This window comes from Notamacropus eugenii, chromosome 6 (genome assembly GCF_028372415.1).
Source record: "Notamacropus eugenii isolate mMacEug1 chromosome 6, mMacEug1.pri_v2, whole genome shotgun sequence".
Lineage (NCBI taxonomy): Eukaryota > Metazoa > Chordata > Mammalia > Diprotodontia > Macropodidae > Notamacropus > Notamacropus eugenii.
In genome coordinates, this window is record NC_092877.1 from 370,940,782 (window position 1) to 370,959,257 (window position 18,476).

Sequence of the window (18,476 nt, forward strand, 5' to 3'; positions counted from 1 at the left end):
ATACTTAGGTTGCTTTGGTTGTGTTTTTTTAACCTACATTTGTTCTTTTCTCGTTTCAGCATTTCCGGGAGAATCTGCCCTCATATGGAATGCAAAAGGTAAATTATTTACTACTCATTTAATTTACAAAAGTCTTTTAAAAAGAATGATCAACAAAAATTGACATAAGATTGGAGACTTTTTAAAATAAGATTTCTAGGGAAATTTTTCATTAAATAAATTTATTTGTTAAAATAGTTTAACTCCAAATATAGCTGTTGAATTTGCATTGGTCTATGTATAATTCTTGTTTTATCCCAAACATTGAGGTTTAACAACTGACATTGTTATAAAAAATAACAAAATATTCCATTTTAAATGATTGCTTACTTATATTAGAGCTCAACAATTAACTATGAACTATAATTAATTTCTGGAGAATTCCAGATCAGTAATATTGAGTCTGCTTCTCTCTCTCCAATTTGAACTACACTTATTTCAAAACACAAATCAGAACATTTACTGTTATTTGGCGTTGTATACAAAAAGTGTTACCCGTGTTTCATGTCAGTATCAAACTGATCGATTTCATCATAGTGTTTCAGATCATTGAGGTAGGTACACTGGTTTCCAGCATTACAAGTGGCACTTGATAGGTTGATTTTGAACAAAGAATATGAACTTTCATTTGAAGACAGTTGAGATGAAGGTGGAGCATAGGCACAGCTCAGAACCCATTAAAGAAGTAGGGCAGTTAGCACTTGAAAACAAGAAAACACAGTATTATCTGGAAAACATGATGTGTCAGAACATTTTCCCTTTGACATGAATATTGAAAGAGTTAGACATTTAGAAAAACAGTGCACCCATCCCTCCATCATCAGTTTTTTCCTTCACAAATGTTTTGAAATACTGACAAATTACTATCACTTGGAGTGGAATCTCAGGGACAGGACATCAGAGAGCGTTTAGAGAGCACCAACACACAAATCCTTACCATGTGCGGCTGCTCTGGGTGTAAGATGAGCAGGATGTCAGTGAAGTTAATAGACAGGAGCTCCGCAGAGGACAGCTCTGTCCAGCTCTTAGGAAGTGTCCTGGGCCTTGGAGACATTCTCCTAGACCCTAGGGAGTAGAGGAAGTGCCCCATTTTCTAGCAGGCTCCCTGATCTTTGTGCCTGCCTGTGTGGAGAAATCATCTTTAGAGAATGGAAGCAGTTCTCTCTCTTTCTGTACTAATGGTTCTTCTGAACTTAAACATTAGCTTCAGCCAACAGTGACGTTTTAGCTGCTGAATTGTGCTCTCCCTCATAGAGTGATGGACTGTATTTACTGTTTTCTCTTTTTCCCTACCTCTGTTTCAAATAGGAATTGGTAAATTTGATAAATAACAATCAGGTTACTGTCATAAGTGGCGAGACTGGTTGTGGGAAAACCACCCAAGTTACTCAGTTCATACTAGATGATTACATTGAAAGAGGAAAAGGCTCTGCCTGCCGGATAGTGTGCACACAACCCAGAAGAATCAGTGCAATTTCGGTAAGTAATGACCCATTTTTAAATATCTTAGAGAAAGATCCTTCTGTTCTCCTTATGAAAAAGTCTCCTAAAACACTAACTGATGATGAGGTGAAGGTGATTTTGGAAGAGACTGTGTGCTGTAGCAGGTAGAGAGCCGCCTCAGAGTCAGAGTGACCTCCGTGTAAGTGACCCTGGCAAGGCACTCAACTTCTCAGTGCCTTGGCTAAGTCCCTGAGACCAGAAGGGAACAGGCACTAATTCTCAGAAGTCTAGGATTGAAGTCATAGGTCTGGAGCCCTCCCACCAGCCCCACACCCCAGGGAGCTTGCTAAGAATTTGACCTTTATCCTTCATTTTGTTGCCACAAAAAAAAAGCAGGTACTAGGCATTTGGTGGTGAAAACTGAACTTATATAAAGACCACAAAAAAAAACACCTCTGCTTTAACATTTTTGAATAAAAGATAAATCTTTTATTTATAAACAAATAATGGGTTATATATTATTAAATTTGTGATGTGTCTATTACAACACATTTTATGAAATTAATAATAAATTCCAAGCAGCCTCTGCCTTTTGCTGGTGCTGCGTTCAGTTGACATTGCTCACGTACTCTTTTTGTAGTTGACTCACGAGCACACCATCTAGCTGCGAGAAAGGTGATGCAGGAGTAGCAGAGCTTGGAATTCCAGGGTTTCACACTTGGATGTGTGCTCAGCAGCTGTCTGATCCAGCCCGTACCTAAAAAAGCATTTGTCCTGTAGTACACCATACAAATACTCATCTGCCCTCTCCTGGAAGCCTCCAGGGAGAAGGGCCCTGCTTCCCTCCTCGGATGGTGTAGTCATTCCCTTTTGACATTGAGCCTGTGTTGGCCTCTTTGTTGCTGCTGGTGCCCCCCAACCCCACCCCACCCCCCGTCCCGTCCCATCCCGTCCTGTCCAGTGTCTAAACCCTTGTCCCCATGGTAGCCCTTCAGACAGTTGAAGATATCTCAGAGATCAGTAGAATAATTTTTAGTGCTTTTGGAAAAAAAAAAATCTTTTCAAACTAATGAAGAAATCTCTTTTTAAAAGCTTCTTTTCAAAGCCATTTTCCAAGAGCATGAGAGCATGCTGACATTGATATCATTAATTGAGTGCTTGATATATCTATTATTACTCTTCATTTTAGGTCAACATACTTATAGTTGGGTTGCATTTTTTTTTTAATGACCGTAAATACTTTTGGTACTACATTGGGACCTACTTACAGGATTACAGAATGGAGAGCTTGAAAGGATATCTTATATTATCAGTGTGTATGTATAATTATGCCTTTTTTTAAGACTCTAGGATTTTTTTCTTTAGTTTATAGTTCTGTGTTTTTGCTTAATGATGTTTACATAACTGATTCTGGACTTGTAGCATTTTTTTGTTGAAAAGAACCAGAGGCCCTCTTGTCCATCTAATGATCTGATTACAGAGCAAGGAACTAGAGATGTTAATTGACATATGTGAGGTCATGCAGCTAATGAGGAGCAAAGCCCACATTACAGTATGCCCTCTCATGCCAAACCTATCTGCTGTATTTAACTTGGGGACAATCCATTCTAAGGAGTATTTGTAGCAAAAACTGGCAACATTATACTACATGTTTGGAAATAAGTATAGAAGCAAAATGATGAGAAACTAATCCTTTCTTCTTATTAATATAATTAGATGTATGCAGGTGAAAACAGCAAAAAACAAGCTCTTGCATTTGCAGTCTTCTTCCATACCATGGCCAAGATGGCATTCAGGCCTTTTTGACCAAATCAATGACATGTGGAGTAGTGAAAGGGGGGAAAGGAGGTCGATTGCCCATGTATGTCTTAGGTGCCCTTTCTCAGAAACTTGCCCAGCCAGTGGCTTTGAAGTTCTCAACCCCAACTACTTCTCTCCTGTTGGAGCATCTTAGCACCTTCCTTTTTCCCACTGATACTAACATCAGGGTGCAATCAAGCCTTTCTTGTATAATGTGTATAATTATTTTACTTGGCCATGTGCTAATTTCACAAATTCACAACACAGCTAAGAATGAGGAACCAAGTTGAAACCTCTAGACCCGATTATTAGTCATATCCAACTTGGGTATCTAGTGCCCAAGAGAAGAGAGGTTTGCACACAAATTAGAGCAACAAGAATGTAAATTTTAAAGTTAGAAGAGGGGGCAGAAAAACTATTAAAGGAACATAAAAGAATTCTCAGATCACAGCAGTGGGGGTCCACTTTGCATAGGGACACACATTCCTGCCTCTTCAGTAGGCCCTGGCAAAATCTCTCAAATCTATTACTATTCACTGTTACTACCAGTAGTCATCAAGAAAGAGCTAACTTATGGCTGGGATACTTAATTTCAGAAGGTGTGGAAATATATAATCCATTTTTACTAAGTTGTTTTGAAAATTTTTAAAAATCATTATTGACAGCTGAAAATGGTAAATCCTTGACTAGCCTGGCCATGTGCCTTTCTAGAATAACTCATTCTTCAAGCTTTGGGCAGTCAAGGATTTTACTTGCCTTCTCTCACTTCCTGGCCTATGGCTGACTGCTGTGTTAGCCCTGGAGAAGAGAAGACCTTTTCTTCTTCAGACTAATCACTCTGGAGGCAACAGCCAGCTCCTCTTTGGCTCCACAGCGAGGTAAGCTGACCATCTACCAATCTCCACCTGTGAGCAGGACACATCTTTGAAAGTAGGACTTCTTAGTGGCACAGCCTCTGGTCCCCTCCTTGGAATTATGTTTTTAAGTCCGTAAAATAAAAGCCATAGGATTACAAAGGAAACAGGTTATACTGAAATATAGATATCACAGTATTCTTTTAAAAAGCTCAGAATTATGAGTCTTAGATTTTATAGTTTTATTTCTTTCACACACAACCATTTTATACATATATGTATATACATGTGCTTGTGTATCTATAATTTTAAAAGTAGAGCACCATTCACAACAAAGACTTATATATTTTAACCAAATTGTAGCATATCTATTGAAATTTGGGTTTCATTCTTCATCAAATCCATGAAGCCATTATGATGACTTGATATGCGCAAGAGCCTTTTCTCCAGAAAAATATGTTTTTCACCTTGATATTTGTTACCAGCTTTAGATTGGGGTTACTTATCAACCCTATATTCTGTGGTTTCCCATGGAATATCTCAGCAACTTAGCTTGGATTTGTAGATGAGGGGGATAATTTTTTTTACAAACTTAAGAAATCAGATCATAGGCAAGTTTAGATTTTTCATAAAAATGAACTTTTTGGTCTGTGATGGTTGTATTCCCCCTAAATTAATGCCCGTTGATATCAGCTACATTGATTTGGAATGGGAAGTGTCGGTGATAGCTTTTGTGAATTTTTGAGAATTTTTTTTAAAAATCAGCTTTATCTGGAAGTCTGACTCAAATATGTGTATTTTTTCACCAAGTTCCAAATCCTCTTTGACATCCCTCTGCAGGTCACTGTGTGTCACTGACATTTATGTTTGGATTTAAGGTTGCAGAGAGAGTGGCCTCAGAGAGAGCTGAACCGTGTGGCAGTGGCCACAGTACTGGGTACCAGATCCGCCTCCAGAGGTAAAGGGGCTTTAAGACTGTACTTGTGACCTAAGCACATAGGGTGTGAAAGCACCTTCAAGTAGATACTGTTGGGGGAAGGAAAGGGATGATGGGAGAAGGCACACTGGGAGGCTGAACCCGACTGTCCAGCAAACCTCAGGAGGTTTTGGGGCTTCCTCAGCAATCCCTGAGCAGTGATTCTATACCCTGTCCCTCACCCAGTTCATGTTTCCGTGGCAGCCCCTGCTTTCCAGGAGCAACCTTTCCCATTCTTGGAAGCAACACTGGATCCAAACAGCTTGTTTTTCCAGAAAGTGCAGGCTGCCTTTACAGTCTGACACTGTCCCTCATATAATCCAGTTCCTAAAGTGCTTTTTTAGGCCTTTCCTATTTGGGAGTTCCAGATATTGTGAAAGCCCAGGTGACCTTGTGCCAAACTCTGAAATTACTTTGCATTTCAAGATTGGGCTCAATTGACATGAAATGTTTCTCTGAGTATTGGCACCTTTTTGGAAAAGAGATACTCATCATCATGCAGCCACTTAGCCCAGGTGCATTTGTATACCCTGAGAGTGAACCTTTTTCCACTGACGTTCTTTAGTTAATAAACTATGTACCAATGATAATTTTTTTTATGTATTGCTTCATTTTTCTTAGGAAGAATTTCGACCTTAAAATGGTTGTGTTCACTTTGGTTAATAGAGAAGGAATAAGGGAGATTTTTTCATTTCTAAAGGCAAAAGGTTGTTTTGGTTTTGAACAATTCATGTAGCTAGAATTAGTAAAAATAGTTCAAGTAGTTGATAGGTGTGGATGTAGCCTTAAATAATCTGTTTGTCTCCTTGAAAGAGTTCTCATATCTGACAAAAATTGTATTTGGAGAGTTAGTTCTGCCATAGAAATATCTGACAGTTCTGTAGTCTGTTGTTTAGTCATCACGTACTTAGTACAGGTTGGAGAGACAATTGGAGATGTCTAATGCATCCCCCTTTCTCCCATTCCCAGCCGGTTGCCAAGGAAACAAGGTTCCATTTTGTATTGTACAACAGGAATCATCCTTCAGTGGCTCCAGTCAGATCCGTAAGTATATTTCTTTTCAGACAGAGTAGTGACTGTTGTTTCTCAAAGACTTAATTATTGAATTGGGTAGTACTAATTATTGCACTTAATTTCCAGTGCCTTTGTTGTTATAAAGTGTTCTGTGGAAGATGAGTTATACACTTTGCACTTCTGTTTTAGGCAATTATCCAGTGTTAGTCACATTGTACTTGATGAAATCCATGAAAGGAATCTGCAGTCAGATGTTTTAATGACTGTTATTAAAGATCTCCTAAACTTTCGACCTGACCTGAAAGTAATTCTGATGAGTGCAACTTTGAATGCTGAGAAGTTTTCGGAATATTTTGGTGGGTGTGATATTTCCAATTTCTTTCTGTGGAAGGGTTTAAGATGTTTAAAGGCTATTTTCAATACTGAAATTTCTAGTTTTTTGCTAACAAAGAATTTGATTGTGTTTTATTTTGTACACACACACACACACACACACGACAGCAAGAGTGTGATTTTTTTTTTTTTTTTGAGCTGGGTCACTTCCAAATGTGCTACTTTTTCAAGGTTGAAATTTGTATGAGGATATAAGCAGAAAGAAAAGTATTTTCTCATTTAAACATCCTAGAAAACAAAGTTTCAAAATTTGCTATCAAAAGGACATGTAGAAACTCCTAGCAGAATCTTGAACGAGAAATGGAAAAGGTTTTAGATCGTTGAACCCTTGTCTGAATTTGATTTTTATCAATGTGCTCTCATCACCTCACCTTGAAAGGATTTTTGTGACATTCCAAAGGAATAGTAATTTCCCATCAGTCCTTTCTCCCTTTAGATAGTTATGTATATGTATTTGATTAGTTCTGTTTCTTAGTGCCAAATGTGAGTCCTCAGTTTAGAAGAACACTTACTCAAGAACTTTCTGAAATGCATGCCTGCCATGATGAGGGCTTCTCCTTCAGCCTGGTCCATCGGGTCACCAACCCGAGAGCATCATGGAGGAAGCCCTCCTAAAGCTGAAAGCTCAGAGGAGAGGCACCTCTGGCCTAGGCCCCAGCACTAGCTTTGGGAGCAGGAATTGTGCTTGTGTGTATCCTGAAGCACAATACTGGGCACATAGCCAGTATTTCATAAATGACCAAACGAGCAATGGATTGTGTGTCATCTTAACCTTGTTCTGTAGGTAGTTAAGAATGTGCTGCATCTCTGCCTGTCTCTGTCCAGGCCAGTTGAGGTGCCATAAGTGGGTTCAGAAACACTCACACATGGGGCCAGGCACTTGTTTCATTTATTCTTCCAGTGCTGGAGCTTGTGCTGGTTCTTCCATATCACTGGCCAGGTTTGGGATGTGCTCAGGAGCAAGAGGCATCATGCAGACAAGAGTTCTTCTTCGCTAAACAAAGCATTGAACTTAATGTCTCTTTTGTCAGTAGTGAAAGAGAATAGCATTTAACACTCACACATGAAGACTCCTGATTGGAAACAGCTAGCAGCTCCTGGACTTGATGTCTTGTTAGTTGTTTTCCCAGTCTTTTATTTTACATAAGGTGACATGATAAGACCTTAATAGGATTTTGCAGTGTTTGATCTAATGCCTAACCAGATGCTAAATTTTTGACCTTCTCATACTTCAGGAAGATTTGGAGGACTGCAATGAAGGTTATTTCATTCTAGAAGTAGAAAAGTGATATTGAGTTAATTGGGGTGAAATATATCTTCTTAAAGGCAGCTAAGTGGTGCCATAGTTCACAGAGCCCTGGGCCTGGAGTCAGGAAGATCAGAGTTCAAATCCAGCCTCAGGCACTTAATAGCTATGTGATCTTGGGCAAGTCATTTCACTTCTGTTTGCCTTATTTCCTTTAATTATAAAATTAGGATAATGGCAGCAACTCCTTCCCAGGGCTGTTGTGAGGAAATTTCTAGTGAAATGCAATTTGTAAAGCACTTAGCCCAGTGCCTGGCACATAGTAAGATCTAAATAAGTGATAACTATTGTTAAAATACAAAATTTACTGCTCTTTTTCAGTCTATCAGATGTGCCTTGGGGCATAAGAAAAGAATGAAGATCCTTTCATCTGTTTTTGTGCCCCATTTGTAATGTGGGTTTTTAAAAGGTCAATGTGTGTTTTGTCATATTTTTTTTTAACAGATCATTGTCCAATGATTCACATACCCGGTTTTACCTTCCCTGTTACTGAATATCTTTTAGAAGATGTGATTGAAAAGATAAGGTGAGTAGATTTCAAGAAGAAAGAGATCCAAGTAGCAGCAGATTTACTGCTTAAAATAAAGATCATTCTTTTTAGACCAGCTTCTTAGTTGCAAACTAAAACACTTAACTTCCCATTAAATAACCGGTGCTGTTAGTAGAGGTGACAGGAGACTTGTGAGGGGTATTATTTGAAAAGATCAGCAGGTGACAGACAGAGAATTGTGTCCTGGATTCTGCTCCTGCCAACCAAAGAAAGGGAATTCCCCTTGTTTTCTGCCTCCTTTACAGCTGTCAGAGTCAGGGAGTGGAGTCTTAATGTGATGCTACAGGAAACAATACCAGATGTTTTATAAAAGACTATATTAACACTCTTATGTTGTTAATATTGGATGGGGGGGGGGGTGCCATCTCTGTCTATACTAAATACTTAATTTTTCATCTGGGAAGGATGCTTGCTTTAAATGGAATACTTTTTCTTTATGAAAGCTACTTTTGAGCTCTTGAGGGACCTTATAAGAATGTGTCTAATGAGCATATTAGATGTTTGTATGTAAAATTTGTATTTTGGGAGCTTGGAAATGATGGTTTGTTTTTATTTTTTTGGACATTCAACAAAAATTATAATAATGAATTTTCAGTAGCTTTGTGTAATTATGTGTCTTCTGCTATTCTGTATGTGAACCTTGAAATCCTGAATATAAACCTTAGAGTTTTTATGCTGCTTCTTTAAATTCAGCTTTTCAAAGCTCTGTGGTTTTGCCAGTGTGTATACTACCTTCACAGATGTTGATTACATGCTTGTTCATTGGCTGATCTTTTGGTAATTACTTGGGGCCAGTTATCTGATATACCAGTCAATACCAATAGATTGAGACCTAGAAAAAGGACCATTGAATCCAGGCCCCTTCCTTTTATAGATGAGAAAAATGAAGCCAAGAGAAATTAAATTGCTTGTGTCCAGGGTCACCTCACATATTAATTGCCTGGAGTGTAGGATTTGAACCCATCTAATTGATTTTTAATTTTTAGCTTGTAGAACCAATCAGAGCTTGTCCTCTTTTGGTGTGGACTTCCATGGCCCAGGATCATTTCTCTGCCATAAGTTACTAACTCTCCTTCAAAGTAAGATCACTCATGGAGCATATCAGAAAGGAATATTTTGAATTCTGAATATTTAAGATTTCTTGTTTACATTTTAGGTATACACCGGAAAATTCAGATCGCAAACCCCAGTTTAAGAGGGGTTTTATGCAAGGTCATGTAAATAGACCAGAAAAAGAAGAAAAGGAAGCAATTTATAAAGAACGGTGGCCAGACTATGTAAGGCAGCTGCGAGGAAGGTGAGTTTTCCTTCTTGGTCATTTTACTGAATCTCTGAGGGGTGTTTTTCCGCCCCTGTCACTGGGCAGAGCTATCTGGACCCTAAGTCCTTGCAGTAGTTGGGAGCACTGGCTCTCTTCAATCCCAAATGTGAAGCTGTAAAAGTGATTGATGTCCTGAGGGAAATAAAAGGAAGTTGTACTTATTCCTAATGAACTACTGCCAGACATTTTGATTGGTGGGGTGCATTGATTTATTTTTTTCAGCTTTCCACAACACCCAAAAACCCTAAGGAAGCATTTAGGGTAACACATTGGACATAAGAGCACAGTGACTCTGGGAGGCTGGAAGGGACTGGTTAACAAGGGGAGGCCTTTGTGGGCTGTTTCCCCAGGCCATTCTGCCGATTTCTATGGAATCTAGGCCAGCATGAGATCCTCCCTTACGGATTATGATTATATAGATAGATTATCTCCAGTGGCCCCCTTGGCAGTTTTCATGCTCTTCTCCCAGTTTTCCTTAGTGGGAAGGAAGGGACCTCTGAGATTTCTTTTGGGACTTACTAAATTTTCACAAGTAGCAGAGGATGTATGGAGCCGTGATTTGGACTGAATGCCTCTGATCCTGCCATGTTGCCCCAGTTGTAGAATGACAAAGCTGCATTTGTGCTTCTCAGATACTAACTTACAAAGTGTCTGTGCTGGATGGGGTGGAGGCAGTGGCAAGGGGAATTCTTGGTGTTGAAAGGCTGTCCTCCTCTCCTTCAGGCACAGAGAAGTCACAGGACTTGCCCATGGTCACAGAGGGAGTGTCTGAAGTGGATTTGGGAGCCTGGGTTTTCCTGGCTCCAAGCCCAGCTCTTTGTCCATTAAGCCAAATGACTCCTATTTACTGCTCAATACTCTTTGAGTTACTCTGATTATTAATTTTAATTTTATGACAGTGACCCTTAAAATGTCATTGTAGCAGGAAGTTCTTTTGTGTATTTCAAGCAATGTAACTTTCTTTTGAACACTAATAGGTATTCAGCAAATACCATAGATGTTTTAGAAATGATGGATGATGATAAAGTTGATCTAAATTTAGTTGCTGCACTTATCCGACACATTGTTTTAGAAGAAGAGGTAAGTTTATTCTTTTGTAGCCTGGTTTCAGTTTTGTTGCTATTTGAGAAAAGTACTTGGGAAAACCCTTCTCTTAGATTTGAACTATTCCTCAAATGTACATGTAACTGTTGAAGGAAGTGATTTTTGATCCAAGGATATGTTGCCTTAAAAATTGAAAATGTTAGTAGTATAAGCTTTGGAATGAAAAGACCAGTTTAAATAAATGAAGAGTATAACTTACCGAATGCTTTTAGAGACCTGAAATATTAATTATTTCAAGGATACAGTTATTAGAGCTGGGCTATCCAAAGATTTTACTAATAGAGTACAATAGGTACCTTCTTTAATGAAGAAATAGCATATTATAATCAGCGTGTCATCGTTTTAAATGCTAACAATATATTTTATTTTGACATGTTTGTTTTCCAGTAAATAACCCTCATAGTATCTTCCCATTAAAAAAACAAACAATCAAATACAAAACAAAATATCTGTAATAGTGATTGTTCCTGATAGCACTTGGAGCTTTCTACACTTTTATTCGTTTGCCATATATTTTAGCTGAGCACAGGCTCTCATATTTTGCCTGAATTTTCCTGCTTTTTCATGTTTTCAGTTTTTGTAGCAATATGAAGATTATTCTTTTAGTTTTGCTTTCTTTACCCTCAAAAGTTTCTACACGTTTCCTGTAATCAGCATAGAAATTCATTACCAGAAAGTCATAAATTTAGAGAAATGTTTTAAATTGCTTGATTTCAAATGTGACTGAATGTAAGAATTCTGTCTCATTTGAAAGAACTGACAGACAAGGTAGATTAGAAACATTATACTTCATCACCCACTAGTGTGTTAGTCTACTAAAGTAAGAGTTGGTCTGAAGGAGAACCTTAGCCAAACTCCAACAGAGAGGAAAGAAGTGTGACATGATAGTTTGAGACTGAAGAAAGCTCAGGAAGAAGCAAACCCAGAGAGTTGTTTAGAGTTAGAGTTGTTAGAGTCCTTCTGGGAGGATGTAACAGACAGAAAGTTCTGTGGGTAAAGCTCTAAGAGACTTGGGAGAGAGAGGAGAGAAGCCCTTCCCCAGTAGAAATGCAGTTTAGATCACTTAGAACTCTTAGAACTTCAGTAGGAGGAGAGCTCAGGAAGTGTCCAACCCCTTCCCTTTGTGAGACTGGAAGGGGACCAGTTAGCAAAAAAACAAAGGAATCCCAACTGATTTTGTTTTTTAAAGCTGTGATCTCACACAGTCAGTAAACATTAAGTACCTACTGTGTGCCAGGCACTGGAGACCTGTCTAGAAACTTAATGTTGTTTAAATGTTAGATTTGACATTCAATAAGGCAAACATTTTTAGACTTGTTGCTGTTGTTGTAGTATGTTGATACTTTCATAAGGGCTGTGAGAATATGTAGTGATCTGTACCTTTCCTAATCCTTCTGTTTCTTTGTGTGCAGGATGGGGCCATCTTGGTCTTCCTCCCTGGCTGGGACAACATCAGCACTTTGCACGATCTCTTGATGTCCCAAGTCATGTTTAAGTCAGGTATTGGATCTTTGTGTGCTTCTCGTTTGTCTTAGCACTTGCTGAGAACAGCATATGAGTATTGTGTTGGCATTACTCACTGAATGGAACAGTTGTCCTTGGTGGTGCAAGGGTAGTGAGTGTGTTAGATGTCTCTGACAGTTCTGAGACATCTAAAGTGTTGATGCAGGAAAACTGGATGTGATGGCTCACGTGCCAAAGTCAAAGTTGTGTATGTCTTTGTCTTTTAAAAAAAAATTAAAGCGTTTCATTTCACATTGCCACTTAAACCAGAAAGTATATTTCTGAAGCACTATTTCTTGGACCAGGGAAAAAACTGTGATTTATCATTTAGTCATTCTTTAATTCATTATTTTGTGGGATTCAAATCTTAGGGGAAGTCTGAGGAAAAGCACCAGAACTATTGTTTTTCTTTTCCCTTAGAAATCTTTATAAAACCTCTTTTCAAAAGAGTTTGCAGAAAGTCCTTGGTAATTTGCTTGGTTGTTCCAGAACCCAAAGACATAGGGGCCCAGGGATTGGCTCCCTCTTCAGAGTGTTCTTGGAAGCATTTTCTTATAGGCTTCCTTTATACCCATTTGCTTTGCTTCTGCCACTTTTTCTAGAAGTCACTGGGTATGACTGCATAAAGTCCTGAGCCTTGTAATAGGTCTGTCTTTCTGTAGTTAAGATTACAGGATCTAAAACGGACAGAAGGGGACACAGTCTTCACTTTCCATGTTTTTGTTTTTTTAATAAATAACATCATCTTCCTTCCCACTGGCATCTTTTCAACTTTTCAGCAATATCTCAATTATTCTCTCTTAGTAACATTCAGGGATGACATCAGCCTCTGTTCAGCCTTTGCCACATAATCGTTGCCTCAGGGTTGCAGGAGCCCTTGGAGGGAATGTGATCAGCTCTGGAGAGTGAAGAGTGTCCAGTTTAATTTTGGTGGTTTTGCCCTCTTCATGGGGGACACGTTGTCCTTTTGCGTCCTTGAGCCAGGGTGGCCATTGGCATCTTTACAACTTCATGGACGTCTTCTCTGTGTCTTTACGTCTTGGAGACGTTTTCATTCACTTGCATATTTGACACTTCAGGGCCTTTGATTTATGAGTATCAAATAATTCAAGTGGTCTTCTCTCCTTAACTGGGTTTGTGTGCTTAGAAAGGCAGCTTATCGTATGAAGGTAGCAATATCTTCTGCTTTCCTCATCAAAAAAATTGGAGAGATCCACCAGTTGAATAAACCACAAGATTTTATAAGCTTAATGGAACAGAAGTTAGAGGTGAAGACATGCTGCCATGATCTGTCTTCTGTGTTTAGAATGCTGTTTTCCCACTTGCTAATAACCAGAGAGACTTGGTATCAGCTCTCTTGTGTCCATAGACTGGAGAGGTGTGCATCTGTCAGACCGTGTTGTCCTGTCGGTTGTATATAGTTTATTACATTTCTAATATGAATATAAAATTAGGTTATACTTAAAAATATTTTCCCACCTAGCTCTCTATGATGGGATTTGATCTATATTCTTTCTAAGAGGTCTTTACATGAGGTAACTTATCAAATGATGTGAATATGTCCTTATACCCTAATTTGTTCAACATATAATTGAAACAGTAGATATATTCAGAGGCCTGAGAATTATACTTTCAAATAAGAAAATGCTGACCTTAAAATGCTGTGTAAATGTTAATGTTTTTGTTATTCAGAATTACGTTTAGGTTGTTAAAATACAATTTTTCGTTGTTTTAAGTTTTATTAGTTATTTAAAAAATTATTGTCATTGTGCTTCCTTAGACAAATGTGATTTGTGTACAACAAAGGGAGTCTTTAAAACTTGCATACTCCAGTCTTGGAATAAATCCTTTTCTTTTAGTATTTCATTAAAATGTGTTTTGGAGTGACTCTTATTCTGTATATGTTGGTTTGATTTAAACAGTAGAAATATTGTTTGTATTACTGCACAAAACTAGAGTTATGACTACTACAGTACTCATTATGCCCTTGGTCTCTGAACCTTTTCGAGGGAAGGGCCTAAACCAAGGCCTCTATGTAGCTTACTCCATAGCACTGCTTTTGAAATGTGTCAAATCAAACTTCTGTGTGAGCATTTTTCCTAATGTATACTTTTATTCTTTAATTTTCAGATAGGTTCATAATAATACCTTTGCATTCATTGATGCCGACTGTTAACCAGACACAGGTATTTTGTCACGTTTCTTTATTCTCTGTATGTTATACCTTTCATACCTCATGGATCACATAGATTTTGTCAGGTCATCTGACTTCATATTTTATTTTCAAGCTTTAATGTTTGTGAACTGGTCGTGGTGTCACATATTTCAGGAATAACTGAAGGCTCTGCCATGAGATGGCCTGCTTGTCTATCGCTGAGACTAGATTTAAAGGATTTTTAATAAAGACAAGTGTCAGAATCACAGGTCTCACTTTTATATGGTTTGAGTTCTGTAGATTTGAGGAAAAAAAAAACATACATTTAATCTCTTCTGGAATCATAAGGGTACATGGCATCTCAGTGTATGAAATCATGAGTTTAAAGTAGCCAATGAATTTGGTTTATTGACATAGAAGTAGGGAATTTTTAAGTCTCCTCATTTATTGCTGATATGTGGTTGAAGTGTCTCTAGCTGGGTATGGGGTACAAAGAGTCTCCTAGTTGCAATGAATACAGTATGTCCAGAAGCAACAAATTCTTGACTTGATTTGATAGTTACATACTTGTCCATGAGGCTAATTTGAAGAAATGAGGATGGAGCAGCCAAGTTAGTGTACCCTCAGCATATTCATTTAAATTGGCTGAAAAATAGCAAAACATTTCTCTCTTTTGTCAGGCCCAGACCCATTTCCTGACAGGTTCTATTTTTCCATCTCATAGATGTAATAGGTACTGGGGCTGGTAGGAGGGACCTCATTTGAGAATGTGGAATAATTTCTGGGCCGGAGCCTTGGAGGTCAGCCAGATGGAATCTGCTCATCAGGTAGATGGGACTTGATTCCCATTTTACAAAAAAATTGATATTTACTTCAGGGACCACTTGTTATTTTTGCCTTTGACTGTGTCTTTAGCACTTAGCCCAGTGCCTGGCCCACAATAAGCACTTAATAAATGCTTGTTAATTGAAAAGAATATATATCTCCCTTCCTTGAGGCAGGTGAGCACAATAGAAAGAACAGTTAATGGAATTTTAATCATTTATTCATGGGCTTTTGAACTGGGAGAGATCTTAGAGATCATCTGGTACAGCTCCCATTGCCAGAGAGGAAAACTGAGGCCTAAGAAAGTGGGGTAGTGTCTCTTTTGCTAGCACTCAACAAAATGGGACCTTGAACTCATAACTAGGAAGTAGGGCTCACGGAAATTATCGTATACTGTCGGGAGCATCTGAACTCAGCCTCGAAGTACGGTAAATAACCTGAATGGAATGAAAGGAGAGTTGAAATCTCCTATCAAGTCCATGAAGTTAGGAGGTGTTTTGTCAAGTTCAGGAATGTACTTCCTTAGGCCCTAAGCTTGTCTTGAAGAAAAAGCCATATCATTTGTTTAATTTCTTGTGTTTAAAACACGAAGAAGCCATGTTGAATAATAGAAAGAACACTGGACTGGGAACCTGGAGATCTGTGTCCTTCACTGATGCACTGGGTGACCTCAGCCCAGCCTGAGGACCTTTTCTTACTCTAAACGTCTGTGGCTATTGGCAATGACATTGAGAAATTGTGGAATTATTAAAAAAAAAAACAACTGAGTGGCTACTCAAGACATCTAAAAATATTGAACATGGACACAACACAAAAATCTTTTGACTTTTATGCAAGTGAGAAGTACTCTAATTTTGAAAATACTGTGTTTTTGAGTACTGGAGTTTTGATGAATGTATTCTTATAGGTATTTAAAAGGACCCCTCCTGGTGTTCGGAAAATAGTCATTGCTACGAACATTGCAGAAACTAGGTAAAGTTATTCCTCACGTTTCCTTGCATGAATTGTGAAGTACCTTAAAATGTTTTGCTTCATTATTAATCTCTTCCTCATATTTTATGAAATGTAGGTGTAATTTCCAATTAGGCATTTTAAAGGGGAAAAAAAAACTTCTTAACCTTTTCTCTAAAAGAGCTGATTGTCTGATAAAGGTTGTCCCTTTATCTGGGATGGGATAATGTTTGCTACTGTCCCTCACTTGGAGGCGAAGTCACTGAAACAACCATCTTATCAATGTTTATATTAAACTGTGACAACATGGGGGAACCCACAGACCATCTCAACCAAAGATTGTGGCAGATAGCTAAAAAGTATGGTGGTCAACATGCACGAATGAAAGTGATGCTGGCTTGTGGCATTGGTAGTTACCACTGTGATCTGCTGCTGCTAAGACCTTCTAAGGAAGCCAAATTACTGGAAATAAGTTTGGTCTAGTGCCATTAAGAATAGTTTATCTGTATGCCTACATTTTTTGAATAAACAGTTGATTGATTTTAGTGTTTTCCACTTTCCTCTTCAAACAGCATCACCATAGATGATGTTGTTCATGTGATTGATGGTGGAAAAATAAAAGAAACACACTTTGACACCCAGAATAACATCAGTACAATGGCAGCAGAGTGGGTCAGTAAGGCGAATGCCAAGCAGAGGAAAGGACGAGCTGGGAGGTAAGACAGGCTCCAAGCATGAGCCCTTTTGCTGTCATGTTAGTACTTTGTTTGCAGGGCCCATGCCTGCTTATCAACACTCAATAAATTATTTGAATTCTTTAGCTTGGATGGTGACCTTTCAGTTCTTTGTCACTTGTCAAAGTTTGTTTTTTTTAATGGGAAAATTGTTTTAACTAATTATTTGAAATTATCCTTTTGATTAAAGATGTTAATCATTTCCCAGTTTTTATGAGCCTTTCCATAGTAATTCTCCCTATACTAATAATTTCTTTTGAAGGATCTGTGATGCCATCTAGATAGAGCCCTTTCCTCCACCAGCACTGGTTACAAGTCAAGATTTCTCAAAATGTTTAATTCTTACCTAAGTTTTTCTCTTGATCTTTAATAGAAAAACTGCCTATCCAGTTAGAAGATTTCCTTGTTTTTTCTTTTATCTCTGGCATCCAAAGTTCTCCCTTGAGTCTCCCATCTATTACTCTGATTCTTGCTACATGACTAGGTAGCCCACTTCTTTTCCAGCCATCCGTGTTCTTGGTATCATTTACATTTCTTGCACAAGTGGCAGAGTCAGTCCACATTGATTGACCTTTTAGGCTGTTTCTATTTTAAATTCTTCTGAGAAGGTGATGATGCAGAATTTACAACCGAATGACACTTGCAAAGGCATATCGCAGATTATAACATACATTTAAATGAGTATCCTGTGAAACTGATTCATTAATTTGTATTTCTTGGACAAGATCAAAAGAGCTGGCCCAGAATTAGAGATGTTAATTTGATTAATTTACAGTAAGTTAATTTGATTAATTTTACAGTTAGTGGTCTCAGACTTCAGACTGCATGATATCTTAAAAACCTATCTTTGCAGCCTCAGTGGTCTTCTAATAATACCCTGTAACTGCATAATAAATTTAATTTCCTGAAAGTGATATGACTTCATTGTTTTCTTTAGGTATTTACATGATTCTTTCCATCTTTTTAGGGTACTTATAAACTTGCTTTCATCTTTCATCATTAGTTGCCAGGATCACCCATGAAGATAGATTGAGTTTTCATCTTTCCCTCTTAATGCTATGTTGCTCATACAGAACCAAATGTGAAAAGGGAGACTGATGGGTTTCAACACTTGTTTAGCTCAGTTACCTTATCTCTAAAAGGAGCTGGAGAAGAAAATGGCAAGCCACTCCAGGATCTTTGCCAAGAAAGCCCCAAATGGGGTCACAAAGATGACTCAGCAAAAAAAAAAAATCACCTTTAGATACAGGTGGCGCATTACTGTCTTGGGTGAAATTAATAATTGATGAAATTGTAATGTTTGGTGGTGATTTGGTGCTTAAATATTATGATGAAGTAGTGTTTTTGTTTGTGATACTGCTCTGGTGCAACCAGAGCTGATTTTCACAGAAGGCCATGTAGTATCAGTATCTCTACATCCTTCAAAGAGAGTTTGTGGTCACCATGATTTCATAGCTGTGTAAAGATTCTACTGCTTAATACCCACAGCAGAGATCCTACCATTTTAA

At 38.2% G+C, this 18,476-nt stretch overlaps 1 protein-coding gene across 1 annotated transcript in view; it reads left to right on the plus strand.

Annotated features, from left to right (window-relative positions):
- DHX36 (DEAH-box helicase 36) overlaps window positions 1-18,476 on the plus strand; it is a 41,663-nt gene that overhangs the window by 13,533 nt on the left and 9,654 nt on the right. The window contains exons 4-15 of the mRNA XM_072618678.1: window positions 60-98; window positions 1,348-1,518; window positions 5,015-5,094; window positions 6,082-6,156; window positions 6,316-6,482; window positions 8,270-8,351; window positions 9,532-9,672; window positions 10,674-10,776; window positions 12,213-12,300; window positions 14,434-14,489; window positions 16,191-16,255; window positions 16,807-16,950. Coding sequence (XP_072474779.1) covers window positions 60-98; window positions 1,348-1,518; window positions 5,015-5,094; window positions 6,082-6,156; window positions 6,316-6,482; window positions 8,270-8,351; window positions 9,532-9,672; window positions 10,674-10,776; window positions 12,213-12,300; window positions 14,434-14,489; window positions 16,191-16,255; window positions 16,807-16,950 — 1,211 coding nt within the window. The remainder of the gene's footprint in view (window positions 1-59; window positions 99-1,347; window positions 1,519-5,014; window positions 5,095-6,081; window positions 6,157-6,315; window positions 6,483-8,269; window positions 8,352-9,531; window positions 9,673-10,673; window positions 10,777-12,212; window positions 12,301-14,433; window positions 14,490-16,190; window positions 16,256-16,806; window positions 16,951-18,476) is intronic.